At 44.7% G+C, this 20,312-nt stretch overlaps 1 protein-coding gene across 1 annotated transcript in view; it reads right to left on the bottom strand.

Moving 5' to 3' along the window:
• LOC144688735 (phospholipid phosphatase-related protein type 3-like) overlaps nucleotides 1–20,312 on the bottom strand; it is a 103,683-nt gene that overhangs the window by 67,743 nt on the left and 15,628 nt on the right. The window contains exon 2 of the mRNA XM_078555630.1: nucleotides 9,552–9,674. Coding sequence (XP_078411756.1) covers nucleotides 9,552–9,632 — 81 coding nt within the window. The 5' untranslated portion in view covers nucleotides 9,633–9,674. The remainder of the gene's footprint in view (nucleotides 1–9,551; nucleotides 9,675–20,312) is intronic.

Here is a 20,312-nt window from a genome sequence, read left to right on the forward strand (position 1 = left end):
GCGCCAACAGCCACCATTCCCGGTGGCACTGCTGGTATCACAATCACAGAATTGTTGCGGCACAGAAGGAGGCCATTCAGCCCATCACGTCTGCACCCGCTCTCCAAATGAGCATTATGACTTAATGCCGTTCTCCAGCCTTTACCTCATACCCTTGCATTCAAATAATCATCTAATGCCCTCTTGAATGCCTCGGTTGAACCTGCCTCCACCACACTTCCAGGCAGTGCATTCCAGACCCAAACCACTCGCTGCGTGAAAAAGTTTTTTTCACATCACGTTTACTTCTTTTGCAAATCACTTTAAACCTGTGCCCTCTCGTTCTTGATCCTTTTCCAAGCGGGAACAGTTTTTCCCTATCTACTCTGTCCAGCTCCCTCATCATTTTGAACAGCTTTATCAAATCTCCTCTTAGCCTCCTCCTCTCCAAACTCTTCAATCTATCCTCATAACTGAAGTTTCTCATCCCTGGAACCATTCTTGTAAACCTCTTTTGCGTTCTCTCAGTGCGTTCACATCCTTCCCATAGTGTGGCACTCAGGACTGCACACAATACTCCAGCTGAGGTCTAACTAGTATTTCACATAAGCTCAGCATAACTTGCTAGCCCTTGTACTCTATGCCCCTATTAATAAAGCCCAGGATACTTATGGATTGCTGCTGGCATCTGGTTAGCTGGCAGCTCTCAGGGGTGGGGTTTCCACCCTTCTGTGGCAAATGCAGCAGTTAAATGCCCCCCTTGGAGCTGGGAGCCCTGGTGCAGGGTTTCCATGCCAATTAGGGACTTAATTCCTCGGGGCTTGGGAGTTTGGGTTGGCAGAGATGCTGCCAGTTTTGGTGGCAGGCGTTGGGCCATCCTGCTGTCGCCCTCATTAAATTCCACCCACTAACCCTGCTTCTCTCTCCACAGATGCTGCCAGATCTGCTGAGTATTTCCAGCACTTTCTGTTTTTGTTTCAGACTTGCTGTATCCACAGTATTTTGCTTCTGCATAAGAAAATAATGATAGGGTTAGATGAAGTAAGGCAAGAGGAGGTTGGTGTGGAGCATAAACACTTTGCTCAGACCACATGAGTCAAATGTGTACAGTTGTTCAGTAATTTTACCAATCATAGGCATCACCTTACGGAGTTTTAAAGACTAATCTAACCATAGGGTTCACATGCAGTGCCCCAGCAACCTGTGCTTTGCTTTCACCATTTATTGTTGCCATGTGAACCCTTCGACTGGGTAACTGCTATGGAAGTCCTTTTGGGGCACAGGGCACTCTCCATTTGTCCCTCAGGCTTTATCTACCTCAATGCACAGTTGCTAGTTGAAACACTGTTTCCAGGGCACGTGCAACCTTCATTTTCATCTCAACTCTTATCTTCCTCAGACCCTTTATTGATGGTTGTTTGAAAATAACAAAAACTCCGTTAAACTGAGCAGACAATTCGATAAGTCTGCAGCAGCGAGCACACATATCATTGCTGTAATGCAGAAAAATGTTTCAAATGTGCTTTACAGAAGAAATCTTTTAAGTGAAAGGATGTTGGGCTATGGGTGGGGGGGGGGAGAGTTAGGAAGGTAGCTGAAAGCCTAATCAAAGTGATGGGTTTTAAGAATGTTTATAAAAATAAGGAGTCTTGGGATGGAGTTTTTTTAATGTTATTTTTATTCATTCATGGCATCGCTGGCTAGGCCAGCATTTATTGCCCATCCCTAATTGCTCCTGAGAACTTGCTCAGCCATTTCAGAGGCCATTTAAGAGTCAACCACATTGCAGTGGGCCTGGAGTCACATGTAGGCCAGACCAGGTAAGGGTGGCAGATTTCCTTCCCCAAAGGACATTAATGAACCAGATGGGTTTTTACAACAATTGACAATGGTTTTATGGTGATCATTAGATTTTTCTATTGAATTCAAATTTCACCATCTGCCTTGGTGGGATTCAAACCCGGATCCCAGGGCATTACCCTGGTTCCTTGGATTACTAGTCCAGTGGCAATACCATTATGCCACCTTCTCCCCCATATCAGGAAGAAAGCATCTCCAATGCATATAAAGGGTTAACTTCATAACTCAGGTTAAGAACCATCAATTTCTGTTACTATGAGAGTGATTGCTACAGTTCACTTTAATATAACAAGGTCATGAACAAGTGTGAGACAGTTTTCTCAGATCAGTAATTCTCGCTCCGCCATGAATACAATATTCCCATCCTCAATGATGGGGGAGCCCAGCACATCAGTGCAAAAGACAAGGCTGAAGCATTTGCAACAATCTTCAACCAGAAATGCCGAGAGGTTGATACATCTCGGCCACCTCTGGAGGTCCCCAGCATCAGAGATGCCAGTCTTCAGCCAACTCAATTCACTCCATGTGATATCAAGAAAACGCTGAAGGCACTAATACTGCAAAGACTCTGGGCCCTGACAAAATTCCAGCAACAGTACTGAAGGCTTGTGCTCCAAAACTTGCCACACCCCTAGCCAAGCTGTTCCAGTACAGCTACAACACTGGCATCTACCCAACAGTGTGAAAAATTGCTCAGGTATGTCCTGTCCACAAAAAGCAGGACAATCCAATGCAGCCAATTACCACCCCGTCAATCTACTCTCGATCATCAGTAAAGTGGTGGAAGAGGTCATCAACAGTAATATCAAGCAGCACTTGCTTAGCAATAACCTGCTCACTGACATTCAGTTTGAGTTCCGCCAGGGTCACTCAGCTCCTGACCTCATTACAGCCTTGTTCAAACATGGACAAAAGTGTTGAACTCCCGGGGTGAGGTAAGAGTGACTGCCCTTGACATCAAGGCAGCATTTGACTGAGTGTGGTATCAAGGAGCCCTAGAAAAACTGGGGTCAATGTGGATCAGGGGGAAAACTCTCCACTGGTTGGAGTCGTACCTAGCACAAAGGAAGATGGTTGTGGTTGTTGGAGGTCAATCATCTCAGCTCCAGGACATCACTGCAGGAGTTCTTCAGGGTAGTGTCCTAGGCCCAGCCATCTTCAGCTTCTTCATCCATGACCTTCCTTCCATCATAAGATCAGAAGTGGAGATGTTCACTGATGATTGCACAATGTTCACCACCATTTGCGATTTCTCAGATACTGAAGCAGTCTATGTCCAAATGCAGCAAGGGCAATTCAGGGTGGGCAATAATTACTGGCCTATCCAGTGCTGCCCAAATCCCATGAATGAATAAAGAAAGGAAAACAATTCTGCTAATGAAGCCTTGTGTCTCTTTCCAAACTTTTGCAAGCTAGCTTACTGAGAACTTCTTCAGTTAGGGGAGACAGAAACACCTACAAATTCTCAGTGTAATTTTCATAATACGCTTGAATCTCTAAAAATATGTCCATAAGATCATCAGAACAGAAGAAAAAGGAGGTGTAGGCCATTCAGCCCATCGAGCATGCTGCACAATTCAACAAGGTCGTGGCTGACCTGATTGCGGCCTTAATTCCCTTTCCTGCCTATTTATTCCCCATAACGCTCGGCTTCCTTTCCAGTCAAGAATCTGTCTAATTCAGCCTAGGATATATTCAATGGCCCAGCCTTCACTGCTCTCTGTGGAAGAGAATTCCTAAAGACTAATGGTCCTCAGAGAAGAAATTCTTCCTCATCTCCATCTCAAATGGGAGGCCATTTATTTTTAAACTGTGCCCCCAATAGAAGTGTTCTAGATTCCCCCCTGAATGGAAACATCTTCTCAGCATCTACCCTGTCCAGCTCCCTCAGAATCTTATGTTTCAATAAGATCATTTCTTATTCTTCTAAACTCCAATGCTCAACCTTCCCTCATAAGATAACCCCTTCAACCCAGGAATTAGCCTCGTGAACCTTCTTTGAACTGCTTCCAATGCAAGTATATCCTTTCTTAAATAAGCAAACCAAAACTGTGCACAATGCTCCAGAAGCCCTGTCAGCAATGTCCTGTACAGTTGTAATAACACTTCCCTACTGCTATACTCCACCCCCCTGTGCAATAAAGGCCAATGTTCTATTTGCTTTCCTAATTACTTGCTGTACCCACATGCTAACTTTTTGTATTTCATGTTCAGGGACATCCAGATTCCTCTGTACTGCAGCATTCCGTAGTCTGTTCATTTAAATAATATTTTGCCTTTCTATTCTTCCTGCCAAAATGGATAACCTCACATTCTCCCACATTATACTCCATCTGCCAAATTTTTGCCCACTCACTTAACTTATCCATATCTCTTTGCAGACTTTTTGTATCCTTCTCACAACTTGCTTTCCTAACTATCTTTGTATCATCAGCAAATTTAGCTAAAAATACAGTTGGTTCCATCATCCAAGCCATTAATATATATTGCAGTTGAGGCCCCAGCACAGATCCCTGCAACAGTCCATTAGTACAGGTCAACATTCATTCTTCAACCAATTTAGCAAAAAACAGATTATCTAGTTATTACGATTGCTGTTCATGGGAGTTTGCTGTGTGCAAATTGGCTGTGAGGTTCCCATGTTACTTAAGTGACTACACTTCATAAATGCTTCATTAGCTTTTGTTGTGAAGGGTGCTCTATAAATGTAAGCTCTTTCTTTTGTTTTTATCCACACCACCATTCAATTATCCACCTGCATCAAGCAAGACTTTTCCTCGTTACATATATTTACATTTAACTTCCTTTATTTGGGAATTTAAAAATGGGCCCCCCGGCCTTTTTCTTCAGTTTGTCCTTGTCTCCATTCCCTTAATACACAATTTTGGGGCACTCTCGATTCCCTGCCAAGTTCCACAGATTACCACATGGACTGCAAGGAAGCAGTTCATCACCACCATCTCAAGGCAATTAGGGATAGGCAACAAATGCTGCCTTTGCCAGTCATGCCTGTATCTCATGGAAGGATAAAAACAAAAAGAAATTATCAGGAGAGCGGTTATCTGGTTTGTAATTGAGACTGGAGATTCCAGTGTAACACACTGACCTCCTATCCAGTGTAGCAGCAGCAGAATAATTTGAAATTCTCTGTCATTATATTAAGGAGTTTCAGTTCATCTGATGCACACGGACAATGAGGGGGACTGGGCTTTGGTGGCAGCACAAACTGGTGATTGCCGCTCATTTTATGCCTGATTTTAGGGCAGGTTGAAGATTCACTATTGGCTGTTTCCCAACATCACCCAAGATCAAGTTCATCCTGGATGAAACCACGATAAAGCTCGTGCCAGGAGCACTGCTGCAGAGGTTGGGGGCAGGCTTATTGAGGAATTGAGCTGCACTGGGGGTCTCTCCCAAATATTCACCTGTAACTCTGGCACATAGAGTTCAATGTGAGGAAGTGAGAGGTAATCAACTTCGCACCCAAGAAAGATAATTCGGAATATATTCTGAACGGAGAGAAATTCGGAGCTGTAAAGAAACAAAGTGATTTGGGAGTCCAAGTACCAAGTACCATCATTTAAAGCTCATTGTCATGTATAAAAATCAATCAAAAAGACTAAAGAATATTGGCTCTTATCTCAAGGGGGCCAGATTTCAAATGGGTGTAAGTGATCCTTCAGTTGCACAGAGCTCTGGTTAAAGTCCAGTTGCAATGCTGTGTTCAGTTCTCAGCATTACACCCGAGGAAGGATATATTAGCTTTGAGGGGGAGCAGGACAGATTTACTGGAATATTACTATAGCTTCAGCAGAAAAGCTGAGAAATTCTTGAAAAAACAATGTACTGCATGGGCGATCGGAGGGCCCCAGTGCTAATACTCAATACAATTGTCTTTGCCAAGTGACCAGCTCTCCTCATTCATTCTCAGAGTGGGCTCATTTTACAAGGATCTGTACTGGGTGCTGGGCTTCTCCTTCCCTGTGAAGACAATCACCAGTTAATTCCCACCCCCTGCCCTTTCATTCGTAATCTGCCCCAGCTTGTAAGGATCAGCTGAGCCGAGCCTCCATTTACAGAATAGTCTGTAAGGCTCAGTATCAGTTAGCTTATATTTTATCACCCAACTGCGCCAGCTTGTGAGAGACGGGGAAGCTACACAATCCTGGACTTGTACATCCATCTCTTTCATTGAATGATAGAGTAGATTCTTACAGTCATTATTCAATGTCAGCAAATCCTCTCTCATTTACACTGGAAGTTGTATTTTTGAATACCATTGCCTATGGCCAACTGATCATTCATTCATCACCAAATTGGGCTAATTGACCTAGTCTTTCTCCTTATGTTTTAAGTGCCAGATATTTGCGTAACTAAAGCACTGTTAAGATGTGAGGCGTGTATGTTATATTGGCAAGGTCAATAAAGCCAAAAGGGTATTCATGGGGAACTTCTTTACCCAAGGGAGGGTTAGAATGTGAAGCCTGTTACCATGTGGAGTTGTTGTAGAGATCAGCGTTGATGCATTTAAGAGGAAGCTAGATAAGCACATGAGACAGAAAGGAGCAGTCAGATGTGCTGATGGGATTGGATGAAGAGGAGGCTTGTGTGGAGCAAAAACACCAGCCTTGACCAGTTGGGTTGAATGGCCTGTTTCTGTGCTATAGACTCAATGAAATTCTATGTAACACAAGATCTGCTTTCATATTACAATATGGTCCATACTTGTTTGCATTCTGAGAATTGTGCCAGCTGTGCTTCAATTGGTGGCACTCTCTTCTGAATCAGAGAGTCTCACTCCAGAGGTTTGAGCAGATAATCTAGGCTGATACTCCTATGCAGTGCTGAGGGAGTGCAGCACTGTCAGAGATGCCATCATTTAGACTTTATGACAGACTTTGTTTGAGAGAATGGGATGGAGTCCTTACAGGAAGCAGGGTGCGAGGAGCTGTAGTCGAGGTAGCTGTGGGGTCGGTAGGCTTGTAATGAATATTGGTGGACAGTTTATCACCAGAAATTGATTTTTTCCTTGCCGGGACCTAGAAAAATTTATTAATTTTGCTTCCAATTTCCACCCCTCCATCATTTTCACATGGTCCATCTCTGACACTTCCCTTCCCTTCCTTGACCTCTCTGTCTCAATTTCTGGTGATAAACTGTCCACCAATATCCATTACAAGCCTACCGACTCCCACAGCTATCTCGACTACAGCTCCTCACACCCCGCTTCCTGTAAGGACTCCATCCCATTCTCTCAGTTCCTTCACCTCCATCGCATCTGTTCTGATGATGCTACCTTCAAAAACAGTTCCTCTGACATGCCCTCCTTCTTACTTAACCGAGGTTTACCACTCACGGTCATTGACAGGGCCCTCAACCTTGTCCGGCCCATCTCCCGCGCATCCGCCCTCACACCTTCTCCTCCCTCCCAGAAACATGATAGGGTCCCTCTTGTCCTCACTTATCACCCCACCAGCCTCCGCATTCAAAGGATCATTCTCCGCCATTTCTGCCAACTCCAGCATGATGCCACCACCAAACACATCTTCCTTTCACCGCCCCTGGCGGCATTCCGTAGGGATCGTTCCCTCCGTGACACCCTGGTCCACTCCTCCATCACCCCCTACACCTCAGCCCCCTCCCACGGCACCTTCCCATGCAACTGCAAAAGATGCAACACCTGCCCCTTTACTTCCCTTCTCCTCACCATCCAAGGGCCCAAACACTCCTTTCAAGTGAAGCAGCATTTCACTTGCACTTCCCTCAACTTAGTCTACTGCATTCATTGCTCCCAATGCGGTTTCTTCTACATTGGAGAGACCAAACGCAGACTGGGTGACCACTTTGCAGAACACCTTCGGTCTGTCCGCAAGCATTACCCAGACCTCCCTGTTGCTTGCCATTTCAACACTCCACCCTGCTCTCATGCCCACATTTCCGTCCTTGGCTTGCTGCATTGTTCCAATGAAGCTCAACGCAAACTGGAGGAACAGCACCTCATCTTCCGACTAGGCACTTTACAGCCTTCCGGACTGAATATTGAGTTCAACAATTTTAGATCATGAACTCTCTCCTCCATCCCCACCCCCTTCCCGTTTCTTCCCCCTCCTTTTTGTTTTTTCCAATAATTTATATAGATTTTTCTTTCCCCACCTATTTCCATTATTTTTAAATGTATTTTCACCCATTGTTTTATCTCTACCTTTTAGCCTTTTTCGTATTCCTTCACCCCACCCCACCCCCACTAGGGCTATCTGTATTTTGTTTGTCCTGCTTTCTACCCTTAATTAGCACATTCCTATAGATAATATCACCACCTTCAACACCTTTTTGTCCTTTTGTCTGTGACATCTTTTGGTTGTCTCCACCTATCACTGGCTCTTCACCTATCTCTTCTTGTCCCAACAACTACCCCCCCCCACCCCCCCACCCCCAGCCCCTTAAACCAGCTTATATTTCACCCCTTTTCTATTTTTACTTAGTTCTGTTGAAGGGTCATGAAGACTCGAAACATCAACTGTGCTCTTCTCCACCGATGCTGCCAGACCTGCTGAGTTTTTCCAGGTATTTCTATTTTTGTTTTTGTTTTGAGTTATCCCCAGTGGCCTGGCCAATGTTTAGACCTCAACCAACATTACTAAAAACAGGTTATCTTATCACTATTGCATTGTTGGTTGTGGGTTCTTGCTGTGCACAAATTAGCTGCCACTTTTCCTACATTACAACAATGACTTCACCTCAAAAGTAATTCATTGGCTTTAGGGTGCCCTGAGGTTATGAAGGGATATCACATAAATTCTCTTTTTTTTTTGAATGTCCACTGCAAAATAAATAACCTAGGACAGGATTTTCGGGTCGGCGGCAGCTGCAATCGGCATCCAACCGCGGTTTCATGCTGGCTGGCAAATTAACGGCCAGCCGGCATGAAAGGCGTGCGGAAAGGCTCAGCACTGCCGGGGTGGGGGTCGGAGGAGGGCGAGCGCTGAATTCAGGGGAGCCCAGAATGAAAGCTCCCTGAAGGCAGAGAGCTACCTCAGGGAGCTGAAGAATTTAAATTCAATAAAAATAGATTTAAAAAGCCTGAAAAAAATGCCCACGTATTAGAATGAGTCACCTAAACATATGGAGGCTGGAATTTGTGTCCAAACATTTTTCTCTTTTTAAAAATTAATCTTGGAAACCTCATCCCACCCTTAGATGAAGTTTCCAGAAAAATGAAAAGGCTGCCTGGCCGATTCACCTGCCAGCCAACTATAACATTGGACGGGCATCGAAAAATCCCAGTTAATTGTGCTGTGAATGGGCTTAAAAGCCCTCTTAATTCTCGGGAGGTGCACTGCCGACTCTAACGTGCGCCCGCCGACCAAAATGTTGTGCGAGTGCACAATGACGTTGGGACGCTCACCCTACGTCATCGCGCGCGATTTTACACTTGAGCCAAATGAAAAATTCTGGCCCTAGTTTCTGAGTGCCGGTGAATGCCACCAGTCTGAGTATGTGCTTTGTAGATAGGATTTATAGAATGGCAGGCAGGTGTACGAAGCACCTGCTTGTGTCCAAGTGAAATGATTGTAAAACGCAGAAGGGCCTGAAGGAAAAGTTATATATTGAGTAAACGTTATGTTATCAGAAAGTTACTCTGATCTTCCCTGTACTGTTTAGCTACAGGTTGCATTAATTGCCAGAGACATATTGTACAGCATGTGACTCACCTCGACAAAGTAGAAGCAGGGAAGCAGGGTCATGCTGTCCTTCGAGAGCTTCTTCTTCTGCATTTCCTTTGCAGAGATCATTCTGACGTTACCTGCTGCAAGACGAGGAGCAAGTCACATATCCTGTCACAAAGAAGGAAGAGTTGCTTCAATTCCATCCTGATTTCATTCTACCAACAATATAACCAGGTCTTTTATACAATGCAATGTGTTTTCTGAATGCATATATATCAAGCAATGTATACTCCAGCCATTATAGCACGTTCATTAACTCTCAATCCATGCAAATAATGAATAGCAGGAAATAATTGCAAATCGAACATCATACTAAGAATGGAAGAAGGTGTCAGAAATCAGGAGAATGATAGAATCACAGGTTGTTAAGTGCAAAAACAGGCCATCCACCCAGCATAGAATTGTAGAATCTTAGAGTACAGAAATGGTAACATAGTGGTCATATTACTGGACTAATATCCCAGTGATCCAGAGTAATAGCCCAGAGACACAAGTTCAAATTTGCCCGTGGCAGCTGGTGGAATTTAAATTCAATTAATTAATGAACCTGGAATAAAAAGCTAGTCTCAGTAACGGTGACCACGTAATTATCATCAATTGTTGTAAAAATCCATCTGCTTCACTAATGTCCTTGAGGGAAGGAAGTCTTCCATCCTTACCTGGCCTGGAACAAATGCGACTTCAGACCTACAGCAATGTGGTTGACTCTTCACTGCCCTCTGAAATGTCCTAGCAAGCCACTCATGTATCAAATCGTCACAAGAAAAAATAAGAATAAAATGCACAGACCACCCAGCATCGACCTAAAGACCAGAAATGACAAAAGAACACACTCACCTCCTCACTCACACCTTGGGGACTTGTGCCAAAATTGGGAGAGCTGTCCCACAGCCTAGTCAAGCAACAGCTTGACATAGTCATACTCACCTATGTACTTATTCACCCAATGTCCCAGACTCCTCCATCACTGTCCCTAATTATGTCTTGTCCCTCTGGAAGGACAGGTACACCAGAAGTGACAGCACAGATGTATACAGTGGGGACCCCAAGAATTCTCATGTCATCAAGTTAAACATGGGCAAGGAAACCTTCTGCTAATTACCACCCATCGCCCCTCCCCTTCATCACCGCCCCTCCCAACACCACCCCCCTCACCAGCTGATGAATCAATGCTCCTCCATGTTGAACACCATTTCGAGGAGGCACTGAGGGTGGCGAGGGCACAGAATGTACTCTGGGTGGGGAGCTTCAATATCATTCACCAAGAATGGCTCGGTAGTGCCATGAGTGACAGGGCTCACTGAGCCCTAGGCTCTGTAGCAGGTGGTGAGATAACCAATAAGAGGGGGAAACCTACTTGACCTCATGCTTACCAAACTATGTGCCGCAGATTTGACCATGTTGTTAGGGGCAAGTATTGCATAGTCCTTCAGGAGACAAAGCCCTGTCTTCACACTGAGGATACCATCCATCGTATTGTGTGGCACTATCACTTTGCTAAATCATAGAATTGTTATGGTACAGAAGGCCACGATTTGGCCCATCGTGTCAGTGCTAGATCTTTGCAAGAACAGCTCACTCAGTCCTACTCTCCCACTTTTTCCCCATAGCGCTGCAATTATTTTCTCTTCAGATAATTTTCGAAAGCCACAATTGAATCTGCCTCTACCACATTCTCAGGCAGCATATTCCAGATCCTAACCACTTGCTGCATGAAAATATTTTTCCCCCTGTCATCATTGCTTTTTTTAACCAATCACCTTAAATCAGTGTCCTCTGATTCTTGCCAGTGGGAACAGTTCCTCCCTCCCTGCTCTGTGCAGACCCCTCATAATTTTGAACACCTATCAAATCTCCTCTTAACCTTCTGTTCTCGGAAGAGAACAGTCCCAACTTCTCCACTCTATCCACAGTAACGTTCCTCATTCTTAGAACCATTCTCGTGAATCTTTTCTGCAACCTCTCTAGTGCCTTCGATCCTTCTTAAAGCGTGGTGCCCAGAATTAGACACAATATTCCAGTTGAGGCTGAATTACTGTTTTATACAGGTTTATATAACTTGCTTGCTTTTGTACTCTATTTCCCTATTGATAAAGCCCAAGATCCTGTATATTTTATTAACCGCTTTCTCAACCTGTCCTGCCACCTTCAGGGCAGAATTTTACACCGGTGGAATTTTACGGTCCCGCTGAAGTCAATGGACTTTTGAACAGCTCACCGCATTTTAAGGCCCCGCCCCCCACCCCACCCCCACCGCGATGGGGCTGTAAAATTCCACCCCCAGTATTTTGTGCACATATATAGCCAGGTCCCTCTGCCCCTGCACCCCTCTTAGAATTGTACCTTTTATTTTATATTGCCTCTCTTGCTCTTCCTACCAAAATGAATCACTTCACACTTCTCTGCATTAAATTTCATCTGCCATTTGGCTGCCTATTCCACCAACCTGTTTCTATCCTTTTGAAGTTTATCACTATCCTGCTCACAGTTCACAACACTTCCAATTTTTGTGCTATCCACAAATTTTGAAATTGTGTCCTGTACAACCAAAACTAAGCCATTAATATATACCAGGAAGAGAAGGGATCCTAACACTGGCCCATGGGGATCCCTACTGTATTCTGAAAGCAACCATTCATGACTACTTTGTTCCTGTTACTCAGCCAATTTTGTATCCAAATGGGCTAGATTCAGAACAGATCTAGCAGCTCAAAACTGGGCATCCATGAGGTGCTGTCTCTTCTTCTTAGACAGTCTTTCTGAGGCACTGTGGGCCATCAGCAGCAGCAGAATTGTATTCCACCACAATCTGTAATGTTATAGCCTGGCACATCCCTCACTCTACCATTACCATCAAGCCGGGCGATCGTTGAGTTTCATTGAGGAGTGCAGGAGAGCATGTCAGGAGCAGCACTGGGCACACCTAAAAATGAGGTGTCAACCTGATGAAGCCACACCCCAGGACTACATGAATGTCAAACAGCTGAAGCAGCATGCGCTCAGGGATCCCACAACCAACAGATTAGATCTAAGCTCTGCACTCCTGTCACATCAAACATCTCCATCCTTAATGACGGGGGAGCCCAACACATCAGCACAAAAGAAAAGGCTAAAACATTTGCAAGCGTTTCCTGCCAGAATTGCCAAGTGGGCGATCCATGTCAGCCTCCTTTTGAGGTCCCCACCATCACAGATGCCAATCTTCAACCAATTCAGTTCTCCATACATGATATCAAGAAATGGATGAATGTACTGGATGCAGCAAAGGGTATGGACCTGCCAAAATCCTAGATGCTGTACTGAAGACTTGATGTCTAGAAATAGCTACGGTCTGAGCCAAGCTGTTCCAGTACATCGACAAGACTGGCATCTACCCATCCACTACCTTAACATTCATACCCTCCACCACCCCAAGTGCACAGTAGCAGCAGTGTGTACTATCTACAAGATGTGCTACAGGAATTCACCAAGGCTCCTTCAACAGCACCATCCAAACCCGCGACCTCTACCACCTAGAAAGACAAGTGCAGCAGATGCTTGGAAACACCAACTGCAAGTTCCCCTGAAAGTCACACATCATCCTGACTTGGAACTATATCACAGTTCCTTCACTGTTACTGTGTCAAAATGCTGGAACTCCCTTCCATCAGCACTGTGGGTGTACCTATACCACATGGACACAGCAGTTCAAGAAGGTGGCTCACCACCACCTTCTCAAGGGCAATTTGCAATTAGAGATGGGCAACTAATGCTGGCCTTGGTAGTGATGCACACATTGTGTGAATGAATTAAAATCAGACCATTCACCCCAGTATAGAATGTATGATCAATTGCACATCCCACTATGTTAGGGCACTAGCGGGGCCTGGATGATGGGAGTCAGCCTGGCCGCAATATCATCATAGGCACCCCTAATTAAATAGAGAAACAATGGAGTGCTAAAAGCTACGCTTCAGATCAGGGGCAGGGCTGCTGGATGGAGGAGAGGTAGGGTGTCCATGTGTGTGTGTGTGTGTGTGTGTGCGGGGCCTAAGGATTAGCACACAAGAGTGCTGAGCTGCCTTTAGTTCAATAGGTTGAACTGCTGTGTTGGCTATCATAAAACAAGGAGCTCTAGATCACTTGTCGGAAGTGGATTATTGATTTTGATTAACCACTGGAGAGCTACTGTTAAAGTTGACAATAAAGGATTCTGAATTAGCTGTCAGCTAACACAACAACAGCAACAGTTCTTCCAATAGATTTCTGAATGCTTAGGGGAGCAAAAGCAACAATGACAGGTCAAGAGACCTGCTTAATTGTTGAAGGTAGGCCCTGAGGAAGAAGTTGAGGCCTTCATGAAATGATTTTGAACATATTGCTGCAGTGGTATTGTGGCCACAAGAGGACTGGATGGTGTACTTGAATCCAATGGCAGGGCAGACTATCGGGCTATTTATCATGGCCCCATAGCCAGCTATTACATTGTCAAGGGAACCATTTCACAGTGATTTGGGGTAATTGAGGACAGGCACTGACCACACTGCTGGGCATGAAGACTGCGGGCAGGAGAGATGCTCAGCTATGTTCCACCAGCTGTCAGACCTGTGTTGAGTTAGTTAGTTGACCACAGGAAACAACTGAGACCCTGAAACTGCAGAGATGTTTTGTAGGAACAGTTAATAAGGATGTTATACTAATAGGGTCAGATTTTGTTTGGCAGCAACTCCAGCTCACAGTACATGAGGCAGTGGACTGAGCCTGATCAGACCCTGTGTGTATAACCTTGCTGGATTTGGACGAACATTCTATGAAGCTCAAGAAGGGAGTGCTTGCTTCATTGGTGTGCCCTTTACACCAGTACACAGATCATTCTAGATGGCCTAAACCTAATGGAAAGAGGAGACTGGGATCAGAAGAGCAGCAGTCCACAGCGAAGGGACAATGAAGGGGACGGTAAAGGTAAAGTCAAAAATCTGTCAAGTGAAGACTGAGTAGGAGTGCAGCAAAAGGAAGAGATTACCATCTCGGGATCTGATCCAGGGAACTGGGTAGGGAAAAAATGTGAGTGCACAGAAATGCGCCAGCCACCCCAGTATGAAATCATAGAATGTTGCACCAACAACAACTTGCATTTATATAGCACACAGCACAGCAAAACATCATAAGTTGCTTCATAGGAGCAATTTGACACCAAACCACATAAGAGGATATTGGACAGGTGACTAAAAGCCTGATCAAACAGGTCGGATTTAAGGGGTATTTTACACCGAGGAGAAAAGAGAGAGAGAGAGATGGAGAGGTTTAAGGAGGGAATTAGAGTTTAGGGCCTACTGATGCCAATGGTTGAGTGAAGAAAAGTGGGGACACACAAGAGGCCTCAATTGGAGGAGTGTGGAGACCTTGGAGTGGTTGCGGAGCTGGAGGAAGTTACAGAGATAGGGAAAGGCAATTGAAATTAAAAATGAAAAGTTTTAATTGAGGCATGACCGAATTAGAAGCCAATGCAGGTTAGTGAACACAGGGCCAATGGGTGAATGAGACTTGGTGCAAATTAGGACACAAGCAGCAAAGGTTTGGATAAGTTCAAGTTTTGTGTGGATGAAAGGTGGGAAGCTGGCCAGGAGTGAGTACAGTAACAGGTCACCCCAGTAGAGTCATAGATTTACATTTATATAGCACCCTTCATGAATTTCATGACCTCCCAAAGCGCTTTACAGTCAATTAAGCACTTGTGCAGTGTAATTGCTGTTCTGATGCAGAAACACAGCAGCCAATTTGTGCACGGCAAGCTCCCACAAATATTAATGTGACAATGCCCAGATAATCTTTTTTTGCAAAGTTCATTGAGGGATGAATATTGGCCAAGACAGTGGGACAAACTCCCCATCTCCCCTGCAAAATAGTTTTGTGGAATGGTTCACACCCACCTGTGAGGACAGACGGGGCCTCAGTTTTAACAACTGAACAATGGGTAAGGAGTGGGTGATCCTAAACTCCTGGTTCAGAAAACACAAGAATTAGGAGCAGGAGTAGGCCATTCAGCCCCTTAAGCCTGCTCCACCATTCAATAAGATCATGGCCCTTCTGGTTGTAACCTCAACTCTACTTTCCTGCCCTCTAAAAGCCATGCTGAGGTGAGAGTGCTACCACTGTGCATGGCTGAATCAGATTGAGCAGATGGGTCTTCCACTGCAATGTGTCCCACAGACATTAACAACTCAACAGGGAGGCAGTCTAAATTATCCTTATGCTGGATGTCAGCTCTGCCTTCTGTTCCTGTAATCTTCAACACTCTGAACTCCTACACTGCCATGTGAAAGCAGTGAGACTGCAGTCGAGACAGCCTCTTCTGCTGCATCCAACTTCTGAACTTGCTTTGGATTCAACAGAAATCGTAGCTGCCAATCTGGTTTAGAAAGAGACATTGTTATGATCGATGCAATTGGTAAAGCGGAGTTATTTAAAAATATGAGAGGGAAACTTTAAACAACTGTCATAACCTACAATTTTAAGTGTTGTGTTTGAGATGCAACTCTAAATTCAGGAATCAGACCACCAGTTCTCGAGGCTTTACATTAAACTAATTGAAACATTTTGTTAATGCACACATGTTAAAAATATATATACACATGGCTACAAATTACTACTATCATAACTTTTAACAAATTCCCAAACTAATCTCCATTAAGGCAACAGCAACCCATAGACTTAACCAAACACTAGGCAAAGCATTTTCACCTTACGAATTCAAAATGAGGTTATTTTTACTCTGGAGCCAGTTGGAGCCTTTTGATCTTATATTGCCTCTGCCTGCACACCTGAAAACTACTGAAGTTATACCTATCACCACTGATTGAATTCAAATTCCCGTTGTCTCACCAGTCTCCTTGAACTTTAACTTTTAACAATGAAACCCTATTAATTGTACCAATTTTATTAGTAATATAAACATATTTCTTGGTAGCTGTTAGAAAGGTGTCAAGTTTTCACCCCACTTCTTGAATGCTCTATTCAAAAATGCAAGTGGATGCTATCTCTCTTACATATCAAAACTAGTACCCATCAAAGCACCCAGACTAACTGGCTTTAATCTAATTAAGACACACCCACAGACTAAACCTCTATTTTAAAAGGAAAATATTTTCCAAAATATTATATACATTAATAGCTTCATGACAGACACCCATCTATCTAAAACACTGCCTCTTGTATTATTAGACTGCTGGACACCTAAGTCATTATATTTGAGATGAGGAGAAATTTCTTCACCCAGGGAGTGGTGAGCCTGTGGAATTCGTTACCACAGAAAGTAGTTAAGACCAAAACATTGTATGTTCAAGGAGTTAGATATAGCTCTTGGGGTGAAAGGGATCAAAGGGTATGGGGAGAAAGCGGGAGCAGGTTATTGAGTTGGATGATCAGCCATGATCATAATGAATGGTGGAGTAGGCTTGAAGGGCTGAATGGCCTACTCCTGCTCCTAGTTTATATGTTTCTATGTTCAAATCCAAGGCTGGTTGATCTTTTAATTAATGGAGCTCAGTGTTTCCTGTGTAACATTATATTGGAACAATTTATTATTCTATTAATAATGTATTTCCTTGTTAATATAATATGCCATATTAAAACTCAGGATGATTGTAACACCACAAGATAATGTCCCTTCCTCCAAATCCCCAAACTCCCCAGTCTGCTATTGACCATATAATCTAGCTGCTTTAACACAGAGATCTTTACTGTTTTGATAGGATATAAAGCCAAGGCCCTGTCTGTTCATTCAGGCAGATATTAAAGGTTCCATAGCGCTATTGAAAAGCATGACAGGTACTGTAGTGGACTGTTGCCGGGCTAGCAATTTAGAGAATGAGGCCTGGGTTTTTGCACAGTCAGAATGACTCCAGAGTCATTTAAAAATGGTGGGTGGGACCCAATTCTGAGTTTCTTGCCCCCATTCCTGGCATTTCCAATTTTCACCAACACAGGATAAGGGTGCAGGTAATGAACCATTGTGGCTGCAATATGTGGAATCGGGCCATGACTTGTGGTTCATGGCCCCTCAGAGGGATCATGATCCATAGCCTGGATTCAGGAGCCTTTTGAAAGGTAGGTTACAAAGGTCTTACCATGCCCTCCATGCCTCTTCCATGCCCATCTTACAGCTCAGTACCAACTCATGCCCACCACCCACCCCCATAGCATGGCCCCTTATACTTTCCATGACAACTCAGTGCCAACTCATGCCTCTTCCATCCCACACCCACCGCCCTCCCCAACCCCCACCCCACCTCCAGTGTAAAAATTGTGTGTATCTGGACACTTTTTACCTGAGGCGAATTCAGCGAGTCAAGAAATTTCCTGACTCAAGCTATCCGCCTCAGTAGCCAAAATCCGGCTCTGAGTTTCCAAATCCCACTTCAGCAGCTTGGAAAGCCAACTTCATTTTAAAAGAAAAATCTATTAAGGAAAAGCTGGTACCATTTAAAAATGACCATAAAGTTGTTAGGTTGTCATAAAAACTCACTACTTCACCAATGTTTTCGTAAAAGAGACCTATCATTATTACCATGTCTGGCTTATATAGTTGTACCAGTTCTGTTCACCTATCACTCCTGCGTTTGCTGACCTACACTGACTCCCAGCTCCCAAATGTCTCTATTTTATTTCTTAGCCTTGTTTTCAACTCACTCCATGGCCTTTCTCCTCACCGTCTCTAGTTTTCTAGAACCCACCAACCCTTGAAGAATGTTTTCTTCTTCCAATTCTGGCCTTCTGTCATTCACCCTGCACCTTCAGCTACCTATTCCCCAAGCTCTGATATTCCCTCTTTAAACCTTCACCTCTCCTCCTTTTAAGATGCTCCTTAAAACCTACCCCTTTGACCAAGCTTCCGGTCACCTGATGTCTCCTTCTTTGGTTTGGTATCAATTTTTGTCCATTAATGCTGCTGGGAAGAGCCTTGGGATATTTAACAATGTTATGTAATACATAAATGAAAGTTGCCATTTCAATGTGGCTCCATTTCTACAACAATATGGCAGACTCTTCATTGCCCTGACAAGCCTGGTATAAAGATGGTTCATCGCCACTACCTTCACAAAGAAGGTCAATAAATATCCATCCATCACTTCCAGCAATGCCCACATCCCTTGAATTATTCTTTAAAAAAAGGAACTGTCCTAACCAATATTCTACCTTCCACCAGCATTCCAACAAGCAGTTATTTGATTAGTGTACTGCATATAAAATTAAACTTAAGCACAAAAAAAGCCATGAGTTACCTTCACAATGTTTAGACTATAATCCAGGTTTCTCCTCGTGGTTTGAGAAAGTCAAACTACTGTGAACCTTTTCGATGAAATAGATAATTTATTCATCTAATATTATTTCACTCACTCTGTTTCCTTCGGAACCTGGAAGCTGACAGGATTCTGTCAACAGCCAAATGGAGATGTTCGAAGCCTTTCCTGGTTGTCCCTGGTGGGTTGGGCCTTGACATCTGCTCTCTCACAGGAGATTGCTGTTTACCATTTCAGTCAACAGTCACAGATAGCTTACAACTGGGGCAATCTCACTCCCACAACCATCAGAGACCAAAAACAACACTCCCATTTAAAATTGGCTGTTCAATACAATTTGACCTGAATGTGCAGCGAGTTAAAACAAGGATCCCAGGAGGAGGCAGCTGGGCCCAAATTTACACCCAGATATGTTACTGAGTGCCGGGCAAACCACTTGATTCTAATGCTGAGGGGAGTGGGGTGGCGGGGAGGTCATGTAAATTAAGTGGTTCACAAAACTCTTTGGCTGGAATTTCCTGTCCCCGTTGGTGTTGGCGTCGGCATCAGCATCATGGTGGGTTGGGGGGGTGGGCGGGGGACAATGTGGTGAGAAGGCCAAAAATCAGTTTCACGCCATCATGAAACCAGTTTGCGATCATCCACTCCACCTGTGAATGGCAGGCTGCGTTTCCCCCTGTCAAACACAGGAACCTAATTTCAATACTTTAAAATCTCATTATAAGCCCTGCTCACCGGAATCATTGCCCCACACTGGATCATGTGGGCACGTTCCTTGCAGCTCGGGACTTCAAGGTTTGTTTGCCTACCTTGCTTCGGGCAGCACTCATGGTCATCAGCGCCAGGCTTCGCAGACAGCACCAAATCACATTTGGGGGGGCTCACGGGTCGGTGTCTACCTATCAGACCAGCCATAAGGCGGGGGGGGCTTTTCAATGGCTGCAGGGCTGGGGCTTGCTTGGGCAAGGGGGAGAAGTGGCCTCAGGCAAGGGAAGAGGCTGCAGGGCGAGGGCTGTACTTGGGAAGCAGGGGTATCCAGGGTGTGGGTAGGGGCACATGTTGACCTGTGCAAGTGGCCTCAAGGTGGTGAGGGCTGAGGAGGCAGTGTCCAGAGGAAATGAGGCCAGATGGAGATGTGAGGGTATGTGGGAGAGAGAGTGAGCGGTGATGTCCCTTGAGCTGGCAGTGAGTGAGATGCCAGTAAATGTGTGGTGGGCTTGTGAGTGTGTGAGTTTAGAGTGATGAGATGGTTGTCTTACCCTGACAGCATGGATGAGATCGTTCTGCACTGGATGGCCAACCCCTTGTGTGCAGCATTGGCGCTGACTGCCTCTGCCACAGCTTCCCAAGCCAGAGTGGTGAGACTAATGGCCCTCCTGTGACCAGAGCGGGGGTAGAGGCCAGCTCGGTGGGCCTCCACGGTGTCCAGCAGGTGTCCCAGGGATGTGTCACTGAATCAGGGGGCTGC

The sequence above is a fragment of the Cetorhinus maximus genome, chromosome 13, assembly GCF_964194155.1.
Source record: "Cetorhinus maximus chromosome 13, sCetMax3.hap1.1, whole genome shotgun sequence".
In the NCBI taxonomy this organism is placed as follows: domain Eukaryota; kingdom Metazoa; phylum Chordata; class Chondrichthyes; order Lamniformes; family Cetorhinidae; genus Cetorhinus; species Cetorhinus maximus.